The sequence below is a fragment of the Emys orbicularis genome, chromosome 3 (assembly GCF_028017835.1).
Source record: "Emys orbicularis isolate rEmyOrb1 chromosome 3, rEmyOrb1.hap1, whole genome shotgun sequence".
In the NCBI taxonomy this organism is placed as follows: Eukaryota; Metazoa; Chordata; order Testudines; family Emydidae; genus Emys; species Emys orbicularis.
This window is the reverse complement of record NC_088685.1, coordinates 15,989,283-16,014,319: the sequence shown is the minus strand read 5'-3', so window position 1 is coordinate 16,014,319 and position 25,037 is coordinate 15,989,283. Positions and strand designations below refer to the sequence as shown.

Sequence of the window (25,037 nt, the reverse complement as noted above, 5' to 3'; positions counted from 1 at the left end):
GCAGCAGAGCTGGCTTTACAAACACAGCGGAAAAGCTTACTTCATCCTGTATTATAGAGAATCAGTCCAAGAGGGCCGTCATGATGTACGTTATGATAAATCGCTGTTGTAAATTGAGTGAAATGTTGTAAAGAACCATGATTTTTTTTTTTTTAAAGTTAAGCAGCAAGGAAAGAGGTGTTTTGAAGGACTTTCACTTTATGAAAATTAAAATATCGGTGGATTCCCCTCTGCCCTAAACCAAACAAAACCAGCTTTAGCTTAACTACTGTGGAGGAATAAGTACGATGCTTGAAAGAGGATTTACTGATTTTTATTTTTTTCCCTATGCTTCTGACTTTATGCTGGAATCTCATGACTGTGCCTCAAGAGAAAACAACTGATAATACTGGAAGTTGAACCTCCCACCCCAAATTAGATGCCTTTAAACAAAGAAGGACAATATGCCACTTCCCCAGCAATAAGAAAGGACAAACATAGCGGAATCAAGAACACTCACCAGCTGGAAGAGACAGAGCTACGGGATGCAGCAACCACTTGCAAAATGGCCATTTTAGGGCTACAGTTGTTTGCCTCTGCCAAATTTAAAGGGCCAGCCGCCAGAAAGGCATGTCAGGGCAAGGATTCTATAAGAGGGCGGGTCTATGCTGAGGCACCTCAGTAGGACTGAGGCAGTCTTAGAGAAAGGGTCTGCTGCTGCAGAACACAAAAAGATGTGAGCAACGAAATAATCTTTTAGAATAAGGAAGCACACAGTATATTATTTGTCAAAGAATGACAATTCCTTTGACACCAGTGCCTGTGTTGCTCCTCCCAGAGTGGAACCGAGTGGTGGGTAGAAGGAACACAGCTTTGACAGTGTAATGACTTAATTTTGAGTTGAAGTCCTGTGATACCCAGCAGGGGGTGCAAGGGGGAAGGGAGAGTAGACATAGCAGGCCTGATTCTCTGCTTATTCTAGTGTAAACGGGGAATTACTTCATTGAAGTCAATGGTACTATTAGAGGAGTCTCGGGCCCCTGTGCGTCGAGAGGAGAAAGGACAAAGGCTAGGTGTAGCCCTGTGAAGGGGAAGCAAATCCCAAGTCTCTTCAGTCTGCAAAGTTGAGGGTTGGCAAAGAATGGGTGTGTCTGAGGAGACATGGGTTTAAGCCCCCTCCTCCTCCTTTGCTCTTTGCTTCACTCCTGCTACTAAAGAGAAGTAACGTGGGCTCAGATGCTTTCTAGGAAATAATCAGTAGAAATTAGGAGCCTAAATACCTTTTAAGGATCCAGGCCCAGGTGTCCATGGGTCATATTCAAATTACTGCAGAACCCCACTCCCTGGTGCTCCCTCCTGTCTTGCCCATCACTTTTTGTAACAGTCTTTTACACATGAAACTCAGTGGAGCTTGTCGGGAATTTATCGAAGAAACACTGTTTGGTGGAAAATGCTGATTTGTCGAAACTGAGCCCATTCGTGGGAAAGGGTCAGTTTTGACAAATTTCCTGGTTCAAAAAAAAAAATTTGAAAACCCCCCTAAGTTTTGAAATTGTTGAAACCTCCCACTTCAACATTTTCTAAATGAAAAGTTCCAGTTTTTGGTTTGAAATGACTTTTCATTCCAAAATGTCAGTTAAGTTATAGTAAAAAAATTAAAGAAAGTGAAACAAAGTTATCAAAATAAAATGTTTTGATTGAGGGCATCCATTTTTTAAAATAATTTTCGGATCCTAGAGCTTGGGCTCCAGCCCGATACCATAAGTCTACACAGCAATTTAACAGAGGAAATGTGGGGACAGGTGCATGTAGGGGATAGGCTAAGGAGTGGGGAGTGAAGGGAGAAGACTGATTGGGCTAAGGAGGGAGAGGAGGGAGGCAGGATAGTTATTGTGACAGCTATGGCAATTTCCTGTAATATCCTTAAAAGCCTTTATTGTATTCGTTTATATATTATTGCAGGCTGACACTGTAAGTAACCTCCTGAGGGGTGGAGATGTGATAGATGTAAGACTGAGGAGTTCAAAAGACTATATTGAAAATGTGCCTGACAAGTATGGACTTTTGGGTCAATGGGTATTAAGTGGATTTCCTGGGGAATCCCTACAGCACGGTTAATGCAAGTTCCCACTCCTGGTTATGCAAAATCCCAGTCTTCCAAAGCTATGCTCTGAGCAGGGGGTCATTGCCTGCTGATTACCTGTAACAGAAGACCAAGCTCAAAAGCCCGAGCTGTATAAAGAAATGGCTGATCTGCCCACTCGGGCATTCTCATTCTGGAGCTAATACGGATGATCTTGTAACCATGAGGAAAACCCAGCTGTGGATTCGAAGGACTAAAACCTTCCAGAGCCCTAAGATGGAATGGGGAAGACTTCTGGTAAGCTGTCTAGCATGCATGCGGGTTCTTTTATTTTTTTTAATACGTTTTCTCTGTAATGCTTTTATCTTAAGAATAAATGTGCTTGCTTAGAAAGAGCGATGTGGTCATTTATAACTGCAGGCGATACACCGGTCATGTGCTGGCCTTTTTAGGCTGTCTGGCTTGCTGGGGATATCACAATGTAAAGCAGCCTTAAAAATCACTGTTCAGGAGGGAATGATACTCGAGTCTCTGCCCAACATAGGTGACCGCTGGGAACCAGAAGCCTAAAGTGGGTGCCTTTAGTGGACCATGAAGGGGGAATACAGGTGTACTTACCCTGAAACTGTGGCACACATCATTATCTCTGAAGATGGACCAAGAAAGCAATGAGCTAGGTTTTAGAGTGAAATTCACCCCTTCCTGCTCAAAGCCCATGTAAGCAGGCATGGAGCAGGGAACTGAAGAGTAGTGTGTGTGGTGAAATTAATCCCACTAGTTCAAATAAATTGGATACAGCAAGCAGCAGCCAGTTACAAAATAGCCACTTGAGAACCATAGCTGATGCTCTCTGCCAGATTTAAAGGGCCAGCCCCCAGAAATGCATGCTGGGGGAAAAAATCCCATAAACTGGCCAACATGCAGTGAGGAAGCACAGACAGTCCCCAAATAAAGTGCTCTGGCTGAGTTGTAGCCTTAGGTGTACTCATGGTGTGTCAAGGTACGTGTATGCATAAGGATTGTGGCTTAAGTGATTCAGGAGAACTTGGGCTCCTAAATCACATAGGTGCTTTTGAAAATCCCACCCTATATTTTTAAGGGGCTAGGGGAACCCTTTGCCCTAACAGGAAAATGAAGAGCACTCAGCCGCACATATGAGTGAGTAAATTATGGTTTGCTTGAATGATCAACGTTAAAAAATATTCACAGTAGCCATGGGTGGTTAATACGATCCATATTGTGGGTAAGTAAAGGGCAGATTATAAAGCAGTGATGGTCTAACTTCTTGAGAGCCATAAATAGGTTCAGGGCAATCATTTGTATGGCTGTAGCTAGAGCCTGTCAATAGCTGTAGCAGAGATGCCTGTCAAAAGCGCTCTCTGCCCAGGAGACGGTATGAAGGATGGATGAACAAGTTCAAGGACTATTTCAAAGGTGATTTTGCAGGCTTCAGTATGGGATGCACTCCCCTCCCTCCCCCGTTAAACACTCCAACAACAACACGCCTTGAGTGTGCTAAGCCACCATTGCAGTGTAAGGGATTTCAGTGGAGTTACACCAGGGATGAATCTGGCCCACTGTGTTTGCAGTAACTAGAACAATTAAGTCTGCGGTCCTATACAATCCACTCAGGGCCAGATTTTTATAGGCACCTATAGATGCAGGCAGGCATCCAGTGAGATTTTCAGTAGCACCTAAGCAGGTTAGGTGCATAAGTCCCACTGAACTCCAGGGGAGTTAGGTTCCTAACTTGTTTAGGAAATTTTGACAGTCCCATTAAATCTGTCTAGCTGCCTGGGTCGGCACCTAAGTACATTAAAAAATTTGACCCTTTACTTCTCTGGTGCAGTTTCCCCCTCTGTAAAATGGGAATAATACTTGCTTCCCTTACCTCCCTGAGACAGATCAATTTATTTAAGAGAAACCAGGTGGTTGAGTAGTTAGAGCAGGAGCCTGTGCTAAGGAAATCTGGGTTCCTTTCTCCCCCCCCCCCCCCCACCAATTCACTGTCTGACCGGAGGCGCATCATTTAAACTTCCTCGGTTTCTTCCCCTCCCTCCACCACCTGTGAAAGGATGCTGATGTACGCCCCACTTTGCAAAGCACTGAGACTCCATACAAGTATAAAGTGCCATTATTAATGGTTGTAAAGCACTTTGAATGTGAGAAGTCATGTTCTTAGCCTGGAATTCTCAGTGTGTGTGGAGTGGAGTGGAGTGGGGTGGGGGAGGGATTGCATGGCATCAGCACCTAGCACATTATGGGAGCTACTCACGCACAAATAATGAATGAAAAGTGCCGCAGGAGCAGAAGAAAGGTTGATCATGTGGTTTAAGAGCTGGATGTGACGCAGACTCTGGGCTCAGTTCCTAGTTCTGTCACAGACTTCCTTTGTGACCTTGGGCAAGTCACTTCACCTCTCTGTACCTCCGTTCCACATCTGCAAAATAGGAATCATCCTTTCTCCAGCTGGCTAGCTGGTCTATTTAGCTTGTAACTTTTCAGTGTCCAGCATAACAGCTCTTAGCTGGGATCTGCTCGAAGAATGAAGTTATTCTATACATTCCCTTTTTAAATAATGGAAAGGTTCTACAACTAAGAGCCAAGCTGTGCAATTTTAAGAAGTCCAAAATCTTATATTAAAGGAACAAACTGGCAGTCAGAAGTAAGTGACATTTTGAGTTTCCTATTTCTGGTTCTAAATTAGGACATTTTCACTATTAAAATTCAAAAGCTAAATGGCTAAGAGTCAGATGATGAGACTCTGACTCACACTGGTGAACAATTTTTCACATGTTAACAGGCCTACTCCTGAAAGTAACTGCTCATCAGCTTGAATAAGTGGCTCACAATCTGGTTTACATACATCAGTAGAGAGCTAAGGGTTACCAGGTTCAGACACACACGCTGATCGTCAGAACGCTGGGTGCATGGACCCGAGTAATGACCGAGTGCTGAGAGACTGCGGGATCAGTCAGCGCTATGCCTGGCTGATGCGGCAACTCATGGTGTCGGCCGCCATCAGGTGGTCGAGGGACATCTACATTGAACACATCACCGGACATCGGCAATACCAAGAGGGAGGAGCTGGAGTGCCCATGAGAAGCACGGTCAGGAAAGTAACTGAAATACTTCCCTGATGGATTGTGTTTTCTAAGGGACAATCTACCCTAAATTCTCAATTACTGAGGGACTATCTTCATTCATAGATATATTTTGCTTTCCACAACCAACTCTCTGTACAACTTTTCATGAGTGATGTACCCAAATACGTGGATGCTAATATCTAAACTGTATTGTTAAATTTATTCACCTAAATTTGGGTTATTGCTGATTAGGTACTATATGTATTTTACGACCTTTAAAACAAACTTGGTATTTCTGGATAATCTAAGCCTTATACCCAGATGTACAGACACTCTTTTCTTAACCTGTGTATTATATACTTTTTTAACATTAGCTTTAATAACATTTATAAATAATGTGTCACTCCAGTTTTACAGCTGAGAACATCAAGGAGAGGTATGGTTCACCTTGGCTTCTCACATTTGACTGCCCAGTTGTCAACTGTGAGAGGTTTGGAAGAAGAGTTTTTCAGCCAACTTTCCCTTTGCACAGAGGATCTAATACAAACGCTCTAAAGGCATGAGAGCTTTCGGGATAGCACTTGCCTTCATACGCTGCAATAGAAGACCTGCAGCTGGCCTGGGTCAGCTGATTCAGGCTGCAGGGCAAAATATTGCAGAGTAGACATTTGGGCTCAGGCTGGAGCCCAGGCTCTGAGACTCCACAAGGTGGTAAGGTCTCCGAGTCCAGGTTCCAGCCCAAGTTCAATCATCTACACTGCAATTTTTAGCCTTGTAGCCAAGCCCCACGAGCTTCAGTCAGCTCACCCAAGGTCAGAGACTCCGGGCTGCAGGTTTATTGCAGTATGGATGTACCCCAGGTGTCTTCCCACATTACTCTGACAAGAGCATCCTTTCACTTGGCTTCACTCCATATCCAGTGCTTTGTAGACAAATTAAAAGGCGGGAGTCTACTGCCACTGAAGTCAAGGGGAATCTTGTCATTAACTTCAATAGGAGCAGGATACGGCCCAGAGGATGTAAAAGGTTTTGAAGAGAGATTCTACTAAAAGTCAGATGAAACAAGAAAGGTGCATTAGTTAGCTAGATAAACTCAGAGAAAACCTAGCTGGATCATATACATAATTGAGAAGGGGCAGGGAAGCATATGAAGGGAGAAAGAAATCAAAGCACTGCAATAACTGAACACAGAAGTCACAAATGCACATGGCTAGGCCTGTGCTACTGGCTAGGAGGCTATGTCCCATCCTAAGGCAGATGGTGGTGTTTTTTACTTGTCACTCCTTGGGTGTCCAGAAGCAAATTCTGCCACAGGTCAATATGCCTTTCTTGAATCAAATCAACAGAGCACAGTCTAAAGCAGGGATCGGCAATCTTTGGCCCGCAGCCCGCCAGGATAAGCAACCTGGCGGGCAGGGCCAGTTTATTTACCTGCCGCATCTGCAGGTTCGGCCGATCATGGCTCCCACTGGCCATGGTTCGCCGCTCCAGGCCAATGGGGGCGGCGGCAAGCGGCAGCCAGCACATCCCTCGGCCTGCGCTGCTTCCCGCAGCCCCCATTGGCCTGGAGCAGCGAACCACGGCCAGTGGGAGCCGCGATTGGCCAAACCTGCGGATGCGGCAGATAAACAAACTGGCCCGGCCCACCAGGGTGCTTACCCTGGCGGGCCACGTGCCAAAGGTTGCCGATCCCTGGTCTAGAGGCAATGTTTTTGATTGGGGTCAATATTGTTAACTTTATTTAAGAAGATAAAGAAAAGAATGCAGCAGTGTTTCTGAGCAGTGGTGAGATTATATGTGCACACGCTCCATCAGACAGCCTATTCTAATTAAAGATTTCATCGATTTCAATCCTCAAAGCAAGCAGGAGAGGCTATTGATGGGATTTGTAAATTCAGCAGGTAGTTCATCGAGCTGCAGGAGACTTCACTTTACATAAAGGACGGTGTTGTCAAGCCTCTCACAGAATAATAAACAAAAAGAGAAGGTACTAGCTCTCGTACCAAAGTGCTTGTAAGCTCCTGGTAAAATGTGAGGCAGTGTGTATAGGTGTCAAACAACAGAATGAAATGGGGTGAGGTTCGACATGGGTTAGAACAGTAGGATCTCTGTGACAAATGTGGGAATTGTCTGATATTTTTAGGAACTCTCTTGAGGACTCTGTACTCATCATCTTGGCACGATTACCCTGTGGGTGCAGAAGGGTTAAAAAGCTGCTCCTGGGGTAGAGCAGGAGACCAAAGGGTTTGTCATGTAACTGTCTGGGATTATATGAATGAGTTGTTAAGGACTGGCTGAAACTAACCCATATCAATGGAGAATCCTGAAGACAAAGGGACCCTCAATGACTGCATAATTAACACAATAGGACCCTCTGAACAAGGGAACTCAGCAGGAGGCAAATGGACCAAAATGTGACAGGAGGCTGTGAGCCCAGTTCTTATCACTGAGGGCAAGTCTACACAACTAAATTGTTGATGTACAGCCAATGCAGTAATTACTGCAGTGGTCCACGTCCACACTATGCCTCTGTTGGCGGTGCGCATCCTTACCAGGAGCGCCTCCACCAACTTAACTGTGCGGCAGGGCCGTCCCTAGGGAGGTGCGGGGCCCAGAACATTAGAAACTCGGCGCCTATTTGCCGGAGGGGTGCTCGCCCTGCCTCCTCCTCCTCTTCCTCCCCCCATCCCGCCTCTTCCCCACTCAGTTCCACCCCCTTCCCTGAGCACATTGAGCCCTCACTCCTCTCCCATCACCCCCAGCGCCTCCTGACGCCGCAAAACATCTGCTCTGCGGCAGGCACTGGGAGGAAGGGAGAGGCACTGATCGGCAAGGCGCTGGGGGGAGAGGGTGGTTCTGGTAGGGGGGCTCCTCCTCACCCCTCCCCACCCATCTGCCACTCCCCTCCCCATTCGCCTCCTCACCCTGCTCACCCATGAGGCCCCCCAAAGCGTGGGGCATGGGACTGGGCACTGTAGGGCACTGACAGTTGGAGTCCCCTGGGAGCGACAGCCAGAGCTGTGAGCCCTGCCACCCCTTACATTTACATAACTCTAGTGTAGATCAGGCCTGAGACACAGCAGCTCTCACCTGGGACTGACAAAGAGACAAAGCCAAGATAGATTATACAGCAGCTTGGCACGGTGGAGCCTTGGCACTGGCCAGGATGAACCAGGTCCTGATTCTCATGGGGGACTTCAAATCACCCCGACATCTGCCGGGAGAGCAATACAGCAGTGCACAGACAATCCAGGAAGTTTTTGGAGAATACTAGGGACAACTTCCTGGTGCAAGTGCTGGAGGAACCAACTAGGGGCCATGCTCCTCTTGACCTGCTGCTCACAAACAGGGAAGAATTGGTAGGGGAAGTAGAAGTGGGTAGCAACCAGGGCAGCAGTGACCATGAGATGGTTGAGTTCAGGATATTGACGAAAGGAGTGCAGCAGAATACGGACCCTGGACTTCAGAAAAGCAGACTGACTCCCTCAAGGAACTGATGGGCAGGATTCCCTGGGAGGCTAATATGAGGGGGAAAGGAGTCCAGGAGAGCTGGCTGTATTTTAAAGAAGCCTCATTGAGGGCAAAGGAACAAACCATCCCAATGTACAGAAAGAATAGCATATATGGCAGGCGACTAGCTTGGCATAACAGAGAAATCTTCGGTGAGTTTAAACACAAAAAGGAAGCTTACAAGAAGTGGAAACTTGGACAGATGACTAGGGAGGAGTATAAAAATATTGCTGGAGGATGCAGGGGTGCAATCAAGAAGGCCAAAGCACAATTGGAGTTGCAGGTAGCAAGGAATGTGAAGGGTAACAAGAGGGATTTCTACAGGTATGTTAGCAACAAGAAGGTGGTCAGGGAAAGTGTGGGACTCTTACTGAATAGGGGAGACAGCCTAGACACAGATGATGTGGAAAAAGCTGAAGTACTCAATGCTTTTTTTGCCTTGGTCTTCACAGACAAGGTCAGCTCCCAGACTGCTGCATTGGGCAGTACAGTATGGGGAGGTGGTGATCAGCCCTTCGTAGTGAAAGAACAGGTTAAGGACGATTTAGAAAAGCTGGACATGCACAAGTCCATGGGGCCGGATGCAATGCATCCAAGGGTGCTGAGGGAGTTGGCTGATGCGATTGCCGAGCCACTGGCCATTATCTTTGAAAACTCGTGGCGATCGGGGGAGGTCCCTGATGATTGGAAAAAGGCAAATATAGTGCCCATCTTTAAAAAAGGGAAGAAAGAGAATCTGGGTAACTACAGTCCGGTCAGCCTCACCTCAGTCACTGGAAAAATCAAGGAATCCATTTTGAAGCACTTGGAGGAGAGGAAGGTGATCAGGAACAGTCAACATGGATTCACAAGGGCAAGTCATGCCTGAACCAACCTGATGAGATAACTGGCTCTGTAGATATGGGGAAAGCAGTGGACGTGATATACCTTGAATTTATCAAAAGCTTTTGATACGGTCTCCCACAGTATTCTTGCCAGCAAGTTAAAAAAGCATGGATTGGATGAATGGACTATAAGGTGGATAGAAAGCTGGCTAGATCGACGGGCTCAATGGGTAGCGAACAATGGCTTGATGTCTCGTTGGCAGCCGGTATCAAGCGGAGTGCCCCAGGGGTTGGTCCAGGGGCCAGTTTTGTTCAACATCTTCATTACTGATCTGGATGATGGGATAGATTGCACCCTCAGCAAGTTCGTGGATGACACTAAGCTCGGGGGGAGGTAGGTACCCTGGAGGATATGGAGAGGGCCCAGAGTGACCTAGACAAACTGGAGGATTGGGCCAAAAGAAATCTGATGAGGTTCAACAAGGACAAATGCAGTGTCCTGCACTTAGGATGGAAGAATCCCATGCACCGTTACAGGCTGGGGACTGACTGGCTAAGCAGCAGTTCTGCAGGAAAGGACCTGGGGATTACAGTGGATGAGAAGCTTGCTATGAGTCAACAGTGTGACCTTGTTGCCAAGAAGGCTAACGGCATATTGGGCTGCATTAGTAGGAGCATTGCCAGCAGATCGAGGGAAGTGATTATTCCCCTCTATTCGGCACTGGTGAGGCCACATCTGGAGTATTGTGTCCAGTTTTGGGCCCCCCACTACAGAAAGGATATGGACAAAGTGGAGAGAGTCCAGCGGAGGGCAACAAAAATGATTAGGGGGCTGGGGCACATGACTTATGAGAGGAGAGGCCGAGGGAACTGGGCTTATTTAGTCTGCGGAAAAGAAGAGTGAGGGGGGATTTGATAGCAGCCTTCAACTACCTGAAGGGGGATACCAAAGAGGATGGAGCTAGGCTGTTCTCAGTGGTGGCAGATGATAGAACAAGGAACAATGGTCTCTAGTCGCAGTGGGAGAGGTCTAGGTTGGATACTAGGAAACACTATTTCATTAGGAGGGTGGTGAAGCACTGGAATGGGTTACCAAGGGAGATGGTGGAATCTCCATCCTTAGAGGTTTTTAGGACCCGGTTTGACAAAACCCCGGCTGGGATGATTTAGTTGGGGTTGGTCCTGCTTTGAGCAGGGGGTTGGACTAGATGACCTCCTGAGGTCTCTTCCAACTCTAATCTTCTAGGATTCTACAGTAGTAGTTATGAACCCAGAGTTACGAGCTGACCGGTCAACCACACACCTCATTTGGAATTGGAAGTATGTGATCAGGCAGCAGCAGAGACAAAAAACCAAAACAAATATAGTACAGTACTGTGTTAGATGTAAATGACTAAAAAAAATGAAGGGAAAGTTTAAAAAAAAAGATTTGACAAGGTAAGGAAACTGTTTCTGCGCTTGTTTCATTTAAATTAAGATGGTTAAAAGCAGCATTTTTCTTCTGCATAGTGTAGTTTTAATGCTGTATTAAGTCAACATTCATTTGTAAACTTTTAACATATCTCAAATTAACTCCTTTCTTGCAGAGGAGACAGAAGTGAGGTTTGAGGAGAGATTTGCCTGAGGAGAAGGGGGTGGCTTCACAGGATAGCATGGGGAAGGCAGGGCAACACTGAAAAAAGGTACCCAGACATGTATGGGAAAACTGAAAGGACACTGAGGCTGGCATCAGTTTGTGGAGTGGAGGGTGGAATTGGAGGCTGGAGCAGAGCTGTGCAACCCCATCTCCACTCTGGCCTCCCTAAGCACCGTGGGACTACACTGGTTCTTTGCTGCATTTAGGTGTTTCCATGCCCCTAAAGGAGGCAGTGCAGGATCTGCTCCTTATGACATAGCCACATACTACAGTGTCTGTGTTTTCAGTTTATTTTCTTATACCGTTCCAACTAAAGGAAAATCAGAAAAAGATTTGCTCCTTAGACTTTACTGCATTAACATCCAAATGCCACTAACTCTACTGGATTTGGTCACCTCTATGCTGAACACAGGTGATTTTACCTGAAGGTCTCTGGGCCTAAAGCATCTGCCAAATATATGACAAACCCCTTCCCGCCCCCGCCCAAAAAATACATGTAAAACAGACCAATTAGGGTGGTGGTGTAAAATCAACCAATCCCAACCCAAAATATTAGAATGGATATTTTATTTAACTAAATCCTTGAAACAATCTGAATAATTTTACTGAACTCCCTTGTACTTTTAGAGATAATTTTTATATACACAGTCAGATGAAATATTCCTCACAGATAGAACATGATTGAGAAATTACAGCTTTCTTAGAAAGCACACAAGGCACCAAGCATTGTAACCAAAGCTATGTGGCTGGCTCTTCCTAGCTGATGACTGATCATGTTCTGTACATGGTTATTATACGGCTGATTTTGTGGTGTGATGTTTCAGTGTTACATAGATTGCTGCCTCTTATCCAGGCACTTCTCAATGTCGTCAAGCACCTGTTCAGCTGCCTTTGGAATCCGAGTCCCAGGACCAAATACACTGGAGACACCAGAGTCATAGAGGAAATCATAATCCTGTTCAGAGAGAGATTTAAATAGTTAAATACTGGAACATGAACTATACCCTTACAGCAGGGGTTCCCAAAGTGGGGGTCTGGACCACCTCACAAGGTTCTTACATGGAGGGCCGCGAGCTGTCAGCCTCCACCCCAATCCCCGCTTTGCCTCCAGCATTTATAATGGTGTTAAACATATAAAAAATGTTTTTAATTTATAAGGAGAGGTTGCACTCAGAGGTTTTCTATGTGAAAGGAGTCGCCAGTACAAAAGTTTGAGACCCACTGCCTTACAGCATCTATGAGTAATTCTCCAAGGGCCCTCAGATTGAAGGCTTGCAACCGTTCCCAGAAAGAGGAAGCAATGGCAGAATAAAAGCTCAAACATACAAAATAAATTCTGAACAATTTCACTGTAAGGGTTCTGTCAATTTAACGTCAGATTCCCTGACATTTTCAAAGGGACATGGAAAGCAGCTCTGATATTCTCTCACTTCTCCATCTCAACTGGTGTGTGGTGTAGCTGTGTAAGGTTAACAGAAGCTATGTTTCACCCAAGAGCTGGCTGCATTTAATTATTATTAAATAATTATCAAAATATGCAAATTATCATTAATCTTCTGTGATAGCACCCAATCTATGTTAAGAGTTTCCCAAATGCTTAAGCACAGTCCCTACTCCAACGAGTTCACAATCTAAGAACAAAGGAGTGAGAGAAATCAGGGGAAAGAGAACAACAATATGTAATTTATATACTGGGCAACTTGATTCATTCCAGGTAGCATAGAAGAGGACCCTAAAGGGACTTAAATGTGAACAGGAAAGGGGCTTAGAGGAGCTCAGGGAAGTTATACCAGGCATTAGAGGGCTTTGTGGCAGAAGGCATGGAAGTGATTGTGTGGAAATCTGAAAAATGGTGAACAAGCTTGGGAGCACTGGTGGAGTGGAGGGATGGCCAACACCAACCCTGCCAAGGGAGGATAAGTAGAGAGAGCCACTAAGACTATGGGCTGTGTATCTGTGTTAGTGCAGTGCCTCACACAATGGGGTCCTGGTCTGTGACCGGGGTTCCTAGGTGCTACACACAATTCAAATAATAATGTATTCTAAGGAAGGATCTGGCCTTTAATTTGCGAAGTGCTTTGCATTCCTTTGGGGAGAAAGGCACTACAAACAAAATATTATTATTATTATTCTGAAGATTCCCCTCTACTCTTGAAGTAACAGGCTGAATACATCATTCCTGCTTCTACTTGTAGTTTTGGAAAGAGACTCTTGCTCCTCCACCATGGCTTCTGCCTTATATATGAGTGACGTACTGCTGCTTAGAAGGACTAAAGAATAGACCCATCTAGTGGAAACATTTGCACTTGGCAGTACAGCAGCATCTGCTCATACATGAATCAGTCACGGAAAATGGAAACTACCATACACAGTTCATTTAACACCTGTGTCTGGTACGTGTAACTGTGGTGAACCTTTGTTCTGTTCAGAAAAAATAAAGTTCCAAATCCCCTGGGAGAACTGAGTTGGGAGCATCTCTCAAATATATAGTTGCCTGATTTACAAAGTGCAACAGCTTTCAGCGCTGAACTGAATAATTCTAATTTTTATAAATTCGGAAACAATTGAAAAGTCCATATGAGAACAACCCCATGCTGCTAGTTTTTTTCTGAACAAAAGCAGCTTAATGCTTTATCCTGCCAGAAGCTTTGCATGTTAAGCCAGAACAGTTATGTATGACAACCCAGGGCTTAACTTGCATGAAAATTGACATCAGCAACCTCTTTCTGTGACTAGCATGAAACTTGAAACTGACCCTAACTGACTATTGTGTAGGAAAGCCTTCAGCATTGTAACTCCCCAATGATGTTAAGAGTGCATAGCAAATAGCCAACAAAACAGGGCAGGCTGAAACGGAGTGTTCTTATAACTGTAAGGTATATTTGTTCTGGAAACAGATACTGAGCAATACCTGAGGGGGGATGACACCTCCACACATGACAAGAATGTCGGGACGGCCAAGTGCGTTCAGCTCTTTGATGAGTTCAGGAACAAGAGTTTTATGACCTGCAGCTAATGTGCTCACCCCCACACAATGCACATCAGCATCTACAGCCTGCTGGGCCACTTCACGGGGTGTCTAAAGAGAGAAATTAAACAGCAACAGCAATTAGTGCTAAAGTGACTGCTGAACAAGAACTGCAGGGACAAAAGCTGCATTCAAAATACATTTTAAGGGACAAGTTTGATTAAATAATACCTGGAAGAGTGGACCTATGTCCACATCAAAGCCAATGTCTGCAAATCCTGTAGCGATAACCTTAGCTCCTCTATCATGGCCATCTTGACCCATCTTGGCAACAAGAAGACGAGGTCTGCGCCCTTCACGCTCCATGAACTTGTTTACTCTATTTAAAAAATACATTTTATTCTTCTAAGTCACTGTCATTCATTAAAAGAGTCTAAAAAAGACAGGCTACTAGTGGCAACTCCTGCACCTTATGCTACACTAGCAACCAACTCATGGTTGGTTCATGCAGCATGCTCACCATTTTAGTATTTCACTTTGAATGGACAATGACAGGTTCCCTTTATAAAGTGCTTTGAGTAATAAAATGTTGCTTAGTTTGCAGATTTGTTTTTGCATTCCCACCCCTGCTTTGCTGCTCTTAATGAAGCAAAAATATTGTACTATTTGGGGTGCTGATATATAAAGCACATCTAAGTTTAAGCATAAGTAGTTTCACTGACTTCAAAAGTGCCCGTGAACCACACACACAATATAGACCTCAGTCCTAGATATTACAAGTGAAGTGGCCTATAAACATGACTTTGTCCATCTATTACCACTGCAGTCTCTAAAGCATAAGGATGCTAATCCCTTTACTCTGCTCCAATTATGTTAAATGGGAATCATATTATTTCCACTAATAATGGTGTGACAGATTTAGAGCTGCTCTGTAAAAAATTATGAATACGGCTGTTTTTTAGGCTGTTTGCTGCATAATATATTGGTTTAGTTTAAGTGCGGGCTCCTTGGAAAAAAACAAGCAGGATGGGAAAGAATGGTTCAAGATAAGACATCCATCATCAATCACTTGACTGTTGTTAAGAGACAATGACAGAACAGGAAAAGACCAGGAACACAGGAGAGCAAAAAAACTCAATCAGGTTTCCAAAGGAATACTCTCTCTCTCTCTCTCTCTCTCTCAAGAGAAGGGGGTATTTTCTCAAGGGAACCAGGCTGAGACACAGGCACTCGATGGGGTTTCTGAAGAAGTTAAGCCTGCCTCGGTTACCATCATGGGATTCGTAACAGTTTAGGTAAGATAGACATGCATGTAGACTGCTTGTTGTTTTAAAATCCTGCCCTCTCTAATGCTCTGTTCCTTCTGCAAAACAATAACTTTGGTTTCAAGAAGGCTGCTTTGTCCCTGGGCACCGACCATCCAAGGGAACAACTGCAGGAGCTTGAACTAAGACCTGCAGGGTAAGCACGGTGGATACATAGGGTGCTGTAGTCCAGGGCTTGCTCTCAGAGTGCGAGAATTATCAAAATTCCACCCTGGGACAGATATCATGCACTCAGAGTCCATAAATGGGACAGAGGTGTCCCTATTCCTGTAACTGTGACAGATGTATAATACTCATGTTGTTCATGTACAGAAAAGATGAGCAGTAGGCAAGATACATAAGAAGGTATGGGAAAAGTGTAACTGCATCTTGTTTAGAACATTCATTGAAAAACATGACACAACATGTAAATTAGTGCTTTTTTTTTTTTGGTCTTTAAAAAGAGATGCTTCCATCCAGCAGCAATAATACCTTGAAGTCATTCTGGAGATCACCAGCATGACCCAATCAGGAGTTTCCTTTTTAGGAATCTTGCAACTCTTAAGGTAAAGTGCAGGGTCTACAGCAGTTAGGAGTGAAGATCATCAATTAATATTACAGAAACACCTAATAGAGCACCTCAGTCACCTCACCTAAGATGCCAGCAACAAAGCCAGAAACTGGCAAAAGAGACAAATGGTATCGGTTTCTCAAAGACGCGTAAAATTCTGCTCTTGGTGATATGAATGTGCAACTCCCACTGAGTTCAACTAAAGTTGCATGAAAGTATCCAAAGGCAGAATCTGGTCCTATAACATTATAGACATTATTGAGAGTGAATGTAGCTGCAAGGACAACCTATAAAACCTGTTTTTTTATGTTTAGTCATAAATATAAGTTCCTGAATTGTTCTGCAAATATGCTCAGAGTCCACTATTATGGAGCCTTCACAACATGTTGGCTCATTACACAGACTGCACCATCTTGTGCAGGGGTCTCAAACTCAAATGACCACGAGGGCCACATGAGGGCTAGTTCATTGGCCCGAGGGCCGCATCACTGACACACACCCCCTTGCTGCCCCCGGCCCTGCCCCCACTCCACCCCTTCCATGAGGCCCCGCCTCTTCCCACCCCTTCCCCGCCCCCATTCCAACCCCTTCCCTGAAGTCCCCACCCCAACTCTGCCCCCTCCCTGCCCCCAGAGGGTGCATGAGGGGTGTGGCGGGGGCTCGGGGCAGGGAGTTGGGGGGCGGGGTGCAGGAGGGCTTCGGGCTCCGGGGTGGCAGCGGCGCACGCCGGGGCCGGGGCCAGGGCCAGGGCCAGGGCAGGCTGTCAGCCCCGGCCCTGGCCCCGTTCCACTCCACTCCGGGAAGTAGCTGGAACCATGTCCCTACGGCCCCTGGGGGAGAGGGACGCAGGGCTCCGCACGCTGCTTGCCGCTCCTCCAGGTACCTCCCCCGAAACTCCCATTGGCCACGGTTCCCCGTTCCCGGCCAATGGGAGCTGCGGGGGGGCGTGCCTGGAGGCCAGGGCAACACAGGGACGGAGCCCTCTGCTTCTCCCCCCCGGCCGCAGGGATGTGATGCCAGCCGGCGCGGGGCTCGAGGGGGGCAATCCCGCAGGTGTAGTTTGTCCACCCCTGGCCTGGAGGTAGGCCCGGGGGGGCGGGTGCAGGCCACGTGTTTGAGACCCCTGATCTAGTGATTCTAAAGGATCACACATGCAACACAAATGTCTAACATTAACTATGAGGCCATTCCCTCCTTCTGAGCCAGCAGCAAACTCTCACCTATTGATAGCATGAAGAATTTCGTCGCTCTCCCCAAACTCCTGGCGGTAAGCTCCGCTCACCATTCGGTCACTGGCTCTGTGCTCCCCAAACACCTTTTTCATTGCCTCGGTTATTTCTCCAACTGTACATCTAAAATACACAGAGTTAAAATGTTAGTATCATTAGGAGACTGAAATCAAAAACAGCCTGATGATTAGTCAGAAGAGCAAATTCAAACAAACTACTCTTTCCCTTTTACTCTACCAATGCTGGAAATTATAATTTCATTAGCACCATACAGTAATAGAATATGCAGTAGTACTTTGGAAATAAATTTCTGATCTACTGATGAGAAGACTTGACTAAGAACTGTACATCCCAGTGACATGCAACTAGAATGGTCACAGATCAAACCCTTCATCAAGATAACTGAAATGCCAGGAGTAGGGATTTCTTTTTATACAATCACTAACGTATTTGTGCTAGTATAGGAATTCTTGTCCTACCCAGCACCAAGAGGCTTCCTTGTAAAATAGCATCAGACTCAAATCCTAAAATAAACTGCATGAGAAATATTGAAGAACAGACACAAAAGTGGACTGGAATAAAAAAAGCCTTCACTGCAGTCAGTCACTAGTGGCCATCTGAGGAAAGAACATTCTGAGGTCTGAGTAAAATATGTTACACTTAATGTGCTCCGATTTCCCCCCTGTACTATATCTTACTTGGCTACTCTGACTTTCACCAGCGGTATATTTTACTGTCCTATACACTTTCTCCTAGATATTGCTCAATTGAGATGTAAGCCACAGGAAGAGCTGATCAAACATGCAACTCTCCGATGCTTTCTATTTTATTCTGTTTTTTCTTCAGTCTCCAAGATTGTGCATCTTTTCCATCATATTTTCCTTCTTGTTTTTCCAAATCTTCTGATTTCTCAATCAACAGCTGCTTTGTTTTGTACGAGGACAATTCAGAAACACAGTGCTGGTACAGAACAATGCTACTGTTAGTTTTTCTATATTATTAACAGCAACATTTATATTTGCTGCAGCATCTAAAAGCCACAATAAAGCTGGGCACCATTGTGCTAGGTGCAGTATAAACATAATAAAGGACAGTTCTAGCCCCAAGGGTTTACAATCTAGTGGATTCCACCTTTCTGTGAGAAATTAGTTTCCCCCCGCCCAAATTTATACTACATAACCTGTGGTGATAGGACAATACTGTGCCCAAATTATCATGGCACAGAAACCAATTGCAAGGGATTGACAGAAAGAAATAAGCTAATTAACAAGAGAAAGAAGCTCCTCTTCAGAAGTTAAACAGCTCACCTATAACCACCACCTCAGCAGTGTTCTCTGACCCTGCTAGGACAAGGACTGAATACAGGTTTGCATAATGGTGTGAAGCAGGTGAGTGAACAAGCTAACAATTATGTATTTCAATAATATATTCAGTGGCATATATTAGTATGCCCTGAGATGAAAAAAGATAGAGGGAAACAAGACACACACACAAAGAAATGCATATGACTTGTTGCAAACTTAGTCAAAGTAGAAAACAGACATCCAGAACATTTCCAAAGCACATTAATTATAAATGCAAAAATAAAGACAATACCCCATTCAATTACACTTTCTTTCTGCCATCTGTGCTGTAATCTTTTCTCAATTCACCAATACATAGATACAATTTGGCTGTAGTTAATCACATTTAATCCTTTGGAACTTGCACTTTTTGTACTATTACATTTAGCAATGAGGAATGCTCTTACTCAAAATTGTTTTTGTGACCTAGTTAAAGAATAAATACCCTCTAAGTCTTAAAACAAAAAATGTCAGAGGACAATCTGGATATCATTGCTTAATATCAGTTTAGACAGCTGTAACTTCTCCTCCATATGCTTTTACTAGGAGATAGTCAGAGATGGCCAGAGATGGCCAAAGTTCTAATGGATATTATCTGTAATCCCAGCCCTATGCCTGGCATCCAATATGTCCTGAAGATGACTTTCTGGTGTATTCACAGAAATCCTATAGTAAATCTCATGTAGATCTCTTGCCTCCAGCAAATCCTTGGCTATCTTTTGCTCTGTCTTTCCCACATTACTTTTAACTCATCTGTTGTATATTTGGTAGACTTAGCCATGTGGTTATAAATGGTAACTACTGAATACCACAGGCCCAAATTCAGCTCTACTGTAAACGGTCACAAGTCCTAATTTGTGGACATAAATAGGACTCGTGTAGGACCTGAGCCGGCCCTCTGGACGGAGCTGAATATCACCCTTTATTGGCCTGTCTTCGCTAGACAATTACACCAAGTTGGAACAAAACCTTACCTACCATGACACTGGCCACAACTTTGCTGTTATCATCAAGAGTGACAAACCATATTCAGCACTGTATCAGCTGGTCATGGGTGAAGCCTGGCTTCAGTAGACAGCTAACTAATCCCAGTTAAGCATACATTTTCATGTTAGCCAAGGTGCATGTCTTATCTTATGGATACTGCAGGTAAACCTTTCAAAAGGGCCTAACTGACTCAGGACCTTTATGCATTTTGGACAATTTTTTCAAGTGCTTAATTGGGACTTCTGAAAGCATGTTTACCCTGAAAACAAGACTATTGTTATTTTTGTGAATTACATAGCCTATTTATAACCCATCCTAAAACTTTAAAATGCACTGTAAGAAAGTCAATAGTCTAAACTGTTTCTCTTTGTGCTGTTGTAATCCAGAGGACCGCTTAACCAGGAGATTTTCAATGATCTAAAATTCAAAAAAGAATCCTACAAAAAGTGGAAACTAGGTCAAATTACAAAGGATGAATATGAACAAATAACACAAGTATGTAGGGACAAAATTAGAAAGGGCAAGGCACAAAACGAGATCAAACTAGCTAGAGCACGGGTGGGCAAACTATGGCCCCACGGGCTGCTTTCGGCCCATCAGACATTTTTATCTGGCCCTCGAGCTCCCGCCGGGAAGTTGGATCAGGAGCGCTCCCCAGCCCCCAACTCACAATTCCCTTGATGAGCACCATCTTCCGGCATGCATAGCCACACGGCGCAGGCACGACTTCACTGCACTGTTTCCAGGATCAAAACCCCGCCCCTATGTGGCAGTTTCCCCCCCGTCCCCACGCGGCAACGCACCCAACCCCTTCCCAGTCTCCTATGGCCCCACCCTCGAGAGCCTCAAAACCGCCCAGGGGACGGACCCATCCCAACTAGGGTGCTGTGGTGGTGCCTGGTACAGCTGCCTTGTTTTCACTGCTGACAGGGCCCCTAGGAGTCCCCGGTACTGCCCCTGTAGAATCCCCCCCTTGCCTCCCCCCACCTCGGTAACATCCCTTATAGAGCCCCCCCCATGCTACACCCCATAGAGTCCCCCTACCCCACTGGGCATTCATGGCCCACCATACAATTTCCATACCCAGATGCAGCCCTCAGGCCAAAAGGTTTGCCCACCCCTGAGCTAGAGACAAAGAATAACAAGAAAACATTCTAGAAATACATTAGAAGCAAGAGGAAGACAAAGAACAGGGTATGCCTGTACTCGGGGTGGGGTGGGGGGAAAAGAGAAATAACAACAGAAAATGTGGAAATGGCTGAGGTGTTTAATGACTACTTTGTTTCAGTTTTCATCAAGAAGGTAGGTGGTGATTGGACGCCTAACATAGTGAATGCCAGTGAAAATGAGGTAGGATCAGAGGCTAAAATAGGGAAAGAACAAGTTAAAAATTACTTAAACAAGTTAGATATCTTCAAGTCACCAGGGCCTGATAAAATGCATCCTAGAATACTCAAGGAGCTGACTGAGAAGATATGAGCCATTAACAATTATCTTTGAAAAGTCATGGAAGACGGAAAAGATTCCAGAAGACTGGAAAATATAGTGCCCATCTATAAAAAGGGAAATAAGGACAACCTGGGGAATTACAGACCAGTCAGCTTAACTTCTCTACCTGGAAAGATAATGGAGCAAATAATTAAGCAATCAATTTGAAAACATCTAGAAGATACTGAGGTGATAAGTAACATGGATTTGTTAAGATTTGTTAAGAAGAAATCGTGTCAAACCAACCTCAACCTGATAGCTTTCTTTGACAGGGTAACAAGTCTTGTGGATAAGGGGGAAGCGGTAGACGTGGTATATCTTGACTTTAGTAAAGCTTTTGATACTGTCTCACATTACCTTCTCATAAACAACTAGGGAAACGCAACCTAGATGGAGCTACTATAAAGTGGGTGCATAACTGGTTGAAAAACCATTCCCAAAGAGTAGTTATCAGTGGTTCCCAATCATGTTGGAAGGGCATAATGAGTGGGGTCCCGCAGGGATCAGTTCAATATCATCATCAATGATTTAGATAATGGCATAGAGAGTACACTTATAAAGTCTGTGGACGATACCAAGCTGGGAGGGGTTGCAAGTGCTTTGGAGGATAGGATTAAAATTCAAAATGATCTGGATAAACTGGAGAAATGGTCTGAAGTAAATAGGATGAAATTCAATAAGGACAAATGAAAAGTACTCCACTTAGGAAGGAACAATCAGTTGCACACATACAAAATGGGGAATGACTGCCTAGGAAGGAGTACTGCAGAAAGGGATCTGGGGGTCATAGTGGACCACAAGCTAAAGGAGAGTCAAGAGTGTAACACTGTTGCAAAAAAAGTGAACATCATTCTGGGCTGTATTAGCAGGAGTGTTGTAAGCAAGACACGAGAAGTAATTCTTCCGCTTTACTCCACACTGATTAGACACCAATTGGAGTATTGTGTCCGGTTCTGGGGGCCACATCTAAGGAAAGATGTGGACAAATTGGAGAAAGTCCACAGAAGAGCAACGGAAATGATTGAAGGTATGAGGGAAGATTGAAAAAACTGGGTTTGTTTAGTCTGGAAAAGAGAAGACCAAGAGGGGATGTGATAGCAGTTTTCAAGTACATAAAAGGTTGTTACAAGGAGGAGGGAGAAGAATTGTTGTTCTTAAACTCTGAGGATGGGACAAGAAGCAATGGACTTAAATTGAAGCAAGGGAGGTTTAAGCTGGACATTAGGAAAAAACTTGCTAACTGCCAGGGTGGTTAAGCACTGGAATAAATTGCCAAGGGAGGTTGTGGAATCTCCATCACTGGAGATTTTTAAGAGCAGGTTAGATAAAACACCTGTCAGGGATGGTCTAGATAATACTTAGTCCTGACATGAGTGCAGGGGACTGGACTACATGACCTCTTGAGGTCCCTTCCATTCCTATGATTCTATAATGAAAAGAACAAGAAACATAATTCAAGCACACACTTACATGGAAAATGCACCTTGCTGTAAAATGGAGCCAGGAATCTGAAGATAAATGTTACTAGAGGGATCTTCATCTAACCTCACAGCTTTCTTGAGAAGGAAAGAAAGGTGTTATGCCACTATCAGCTATTGGCCAAGAGAGTGCTTTTAAAGAGAAGTGAAAAAATTGATAATTTGTATCCTAAAATGCATTTAGGTCAGGCTGAAATCTACTGAGAGAATGTCTGGCTCTACAGATCTGGGTTCTGTTTTTGGATTGGTTGCTGACTCATCGCATGACTTTGGGCAAGTCACTTAATTTTTCAATAATGCAGTTTACCTTTCAGAAACATTACATCTATTTTACGTCATCAAAGCAATAAAACTGACAGCTTGATTTTCAGAGGGCCTGAGCACCAACAGTTCTTACTGAAATTAATGAGAGAAGTCAGTATGCACCTCTTCTATATATCAGGCTGTTAATGCTTGTATAGCATTTTGAAATCCTAAAAGGTGCTATAAAACTGAAAAATATTATTAAATTAATGAACAGGTCCCTGTGTCTGATCAGGAGCAGTTATTTTCTCTGAGGCATTAGAGGAAACATAAAGCACAACGGAACCTCCAAGTCAATTTCACACATGTGCTGACAGATACTATAGATTAAGTACTTGTGGCTGTTTGGTAGCCCATTAGCCTCATAAATTTAGGTGTGCATTTCTGATCATACTCTGAGAGGCCAATGGATATAAACAGAATTGTTTTTAAACATCTGAATTTTCAAAATAAGTAAGTGTAGGGGTAAATTTCGATATGAAAGAAAGAGCTAGGATACCAGCTAATCAGGATTTCTTTCTGAATGCACTAACAGAACAATTTGCCATTAGATTGTCATTCTTAAATAGCTGCATAATTGGCTTAAAGCAGAACTGAGTGTAACAGATAGAAACCTGGGCATCATGGTTTCTGAGTAAGATGCACGGAAAACTAAAGTAGATTGGTGAAATCACAAAGGAACAAGATTATTGTAAACTAGATTTGTTAAATCTGGAGAAAGTGTGATTAATGACATGTGACAGACTACATCTAGCTGGTCTGATATCAGTTCATTTAAATAATTGGTCTTGTAGATTTAATATTTAAATTGGTACATTTCTATGATAATGAAGTACTGCCCACGTTTAGATCTGTTAGCTCCAGAAAATAAAATATTAACCCATAGCATGTAAGAAGTTGGTGTATTCAAGAGTGACTGGAAGAAACAATGAGCATTTACAAAGAACCTTTTCAAAGATGAGAAGGAAGATGGGGATTAATTAATTCCATACTAAAGAGGTACATGAAGAGACAATGGCCTCACATTTGTACATTTCAGAGTTGGAAGAGAAATGTAATCATTTGACAGTGGTCTTACCAAGTGTTGTCCTCAGACCCTCAAATATAAAGCTGGTCTTTGGGAGAACAAAAGTATATGCTCTTTAAACTGAACGGGGATTGACCAACATGTTGTTCTGGGACATGTTTCACACCTCTCTAGGATACAGAACTAAGCCAACCTTTGAACTGTGAGCCAGACAAATTAATTTTTTTGCTGAGCCATAGGCCTGGGGTACACTAGCGGGGTGGTTCGAACTAAGATACGCAACTTCAGCTACGCTATTCATGTAGCTGAAGTCGAAGTATCTTAGTTCGACTTACCTGGCCGTCCTCATGGCGGCGAGTTGACTGCCGTGGCTCCCGCATCGACTCTGCTTACTCCTCCTGCCGAGGTGGAGTACGGGCGTTGATTCGCGGATCGATTTATCGCGTCCAGACGAGACGCGATAAATCAATCCCCGATACATCGAACACTACCCGCCAATCCGGTGGGTAGTATAGACGTACCCATAGATAATATTTTCAATACTCTAACATATGGGTATCGCTTCTGTAGCAATATCTTTGGCTATAGTTTAAAGCAGTTTTTGTCACTACCTTTATATTATGCTTTTCTCTGTTACTGTAGTTTACCAATAACGTCTGATTATACTTAAGAAATCTTTACTTGGCTTTGGACTTCTACCAACTGTGTATTTACTAATACATACTTCTGAGAGAAGCTATATCTGACCTCAGAGGAGACAGATGGAAGTAACCAATGTCCTCGCTATAAAGTCTGAGCAGGTTATGATCAACCTCCAATTGTGAGGGCCCAGTTCGTAATGTGGGGAGAATCGAATGACCTGAATAATACCAGACACTGTTATAATGAACATGGGCTCCAATCCTACAGTCAAACGGGTGGAACCTCCACTCAGTCTTACACTGTTGAGTTAAAAACTACTGTTGTGTTAGGTTTTGTTGCTCAAACCATATTCCTAGTAGGTCTAGTTAGTTATTTTCAAACTATTTTTAAATTTCACACTAACAGATCTCAGTTTTTACAAAACTTTCCATTACTTTGTAACTAAAATCCATTTAGTTTTGATTACTCTGATTTAAATGCAATATTCAATATTCATTTTATTTTCTACCTCCACAATTTTAAATTCCCCTAAGAGTCAAATCATCCCACATCTCTGTCAAATTTAATCTGAACGTTGAA

The 25,037-nt window shown here is 44.1% G+C and overlaps 1 protein-coding gene across 1 annotated transcript in view; it reads right to left on the bottom strand.

The window, feature by feature from the left end:
* Positions 1 to 11,409: 11,409 nt before the first annotated feature.
* The window catches only part of MMUT (methylmalonyl-CoA mutase), a 37,034-nt gene continuing 23,406 nt past the window's right edge, over positions 11,410 to 25,037 (bottom strand). The window contains exons 10-13 of the mRNA XM_065400932.1: positions 17,182 to 17,313; positions 14,318 to 14,465; positions 14,030 to 14,197; positions 11,410 to 12,073 (exon numbers count right to left, since the gene is read on the bottom strand). Coding sequence (XP_065257004.1) covers positions 11,945 to 12,073; positions 14,030 to 14,197; positions 14,318 to 14,465; positions 17,182 to 17,313 — 577 coding nt within the window. The 3' untranslated portion in view covers positions 11,410 to 11,944. The remainder of the gene's footprint in view (positions 12,074 to 14,029; positions 14,198 to 14,317; positions 14,466 to 17,181; positions 17,314 to 25,037) is intronic.